The sequence below is a fragment of the Galeopterus variegatus genome, unplaced genomic scaffold, assembly GCF_000696425.1.
Source record: "Galeopterus variegatus unplaced genomic scaffold, G_variegatus-3.0.2 Scaffold903, whole genome shotgun sequence".
Classification (NCBI taxonomy): domain Eukaryota; kingdom Metazoa; phylum Chordata; class Mammalia; order Dermoptera; family Cynocephalidae; genus Galeopterus; species Galeopterus variegatus.
Genome location: NW_007727014.1, coordinates 26,002 through 27,098, shown reverse-complemented (window position 1 = coordinate 27,098; position 1,097 = coordinate 26,002). Strand labels below are relative to the sequence as shown.

Genomic DNA, 1,097 nt, shown 5'->3' with positions numbered 1-1,097 from the left:
TCATTTTTTGTCCTGAGTTGAGTAGGACAGTTCCTCATGAATGGAGAATCCTGAAGGGACATTGGGAATATCCAAGCTGACATTGAAAGCACTGACTCTTAAGCCCAAACTTCATGAAAGGAAGAAGCCGTAGAAGGAATTCATACATTTTCTACAAGGCCATGCAGAGTGGTTGCTGGGGTGCTCTCAGCCTCGTGAGAACATGAAATTAGCTAACTGTGTGCGAATGAGCACTCAGTGAGACCTTCTGAACCTGTCACTAGAATGAGGTTGACTAAACATTGGGCCAAGCCTCTGGGGACAGCCTGGATCTCTTACTGTGTGCAGTAATTAAGAATGGAATAAATTGCTCCTTAAATCAGATAATCCTTGAATAATTCCACAACACAGGCCTGGATGATGTTTCTTCCATGAGCCCTATAATTTGTGAATGGCATTCTTCATGACCTTTTCATTAAATTGGGGTTGACTTATGCACATTCTGACAACTGAGTCTCCCTGACCTGGCTCTCCGTGATGACAACCATAGGGCAGAGGAGTTTCCCGAGACTGTTTTTTAGCTGTTACTCATGGGCTAGAGAGCAGCGAAGGGAGACACAGGGAAATGGGGCTAGAGTGATCTCTACTCATTTGTGGCTACCTTTGAAAGCAACATTGGTTGAGGTCTGATACATGGCAAATAAAGGTCAGTAACTAAATTTATAAATAGATGCATATTCTTCCTTTTCCGAAAAAAAAGATGTGTAGAAATTTGTAGCTATTGTGAATAGGACACTCAACCACTTAGGCCATTCCATTTTCAGCTTTTCATGTACCTAGAGTACTCTAATAGACATTCTAAAGATGTATGCAGGCATTGTTCAAAATATCAATAAACCAAATGAAGTGTGCTAACAAAACTGTCCTCATTCCTAAATTCCTCTAATTTTGATTACAGGAACTGGAAGACCTGAACAAATGGGGCCTTAACATCTTCAATGTGGCTGGATATTCACACAATAGGCCCCTAACATGCATCATGTACGCTATATTCCAGGTAAGTAAAGAGGAGCAAATGTTGGTTATCCAATGGGATGGCTCCTTATGATTTTTTTTTT

The 1,097-nt window shown here is 40.9% G+C and overlaps 1 protein-coding gene across 3 annotated transcripts in view; it reads left to right on the top strand.

Moving 5' to 3' along the window:
• Positions 1-1,097, top strand: part of PDE4B (phosphodiesterase 4B, cAMP-specific) — a 446,683-nt gene that overhangs the window by 433,123 nt on the left and 12,463 nt on the right. For all 3 annotated transcript variants that reach the window (XM_008573326.1, XM_008573327.1, XM_008573328.1), the window contains one exon: positions 938-1,036. In XM_008573326.1, the coding sequence (XP_008571548.1) occupies positions 938-1,036 (99 nt within the window). The remainder of the gene's footprint in view (positions 1-937; positions 1,037-1,097) is intronic.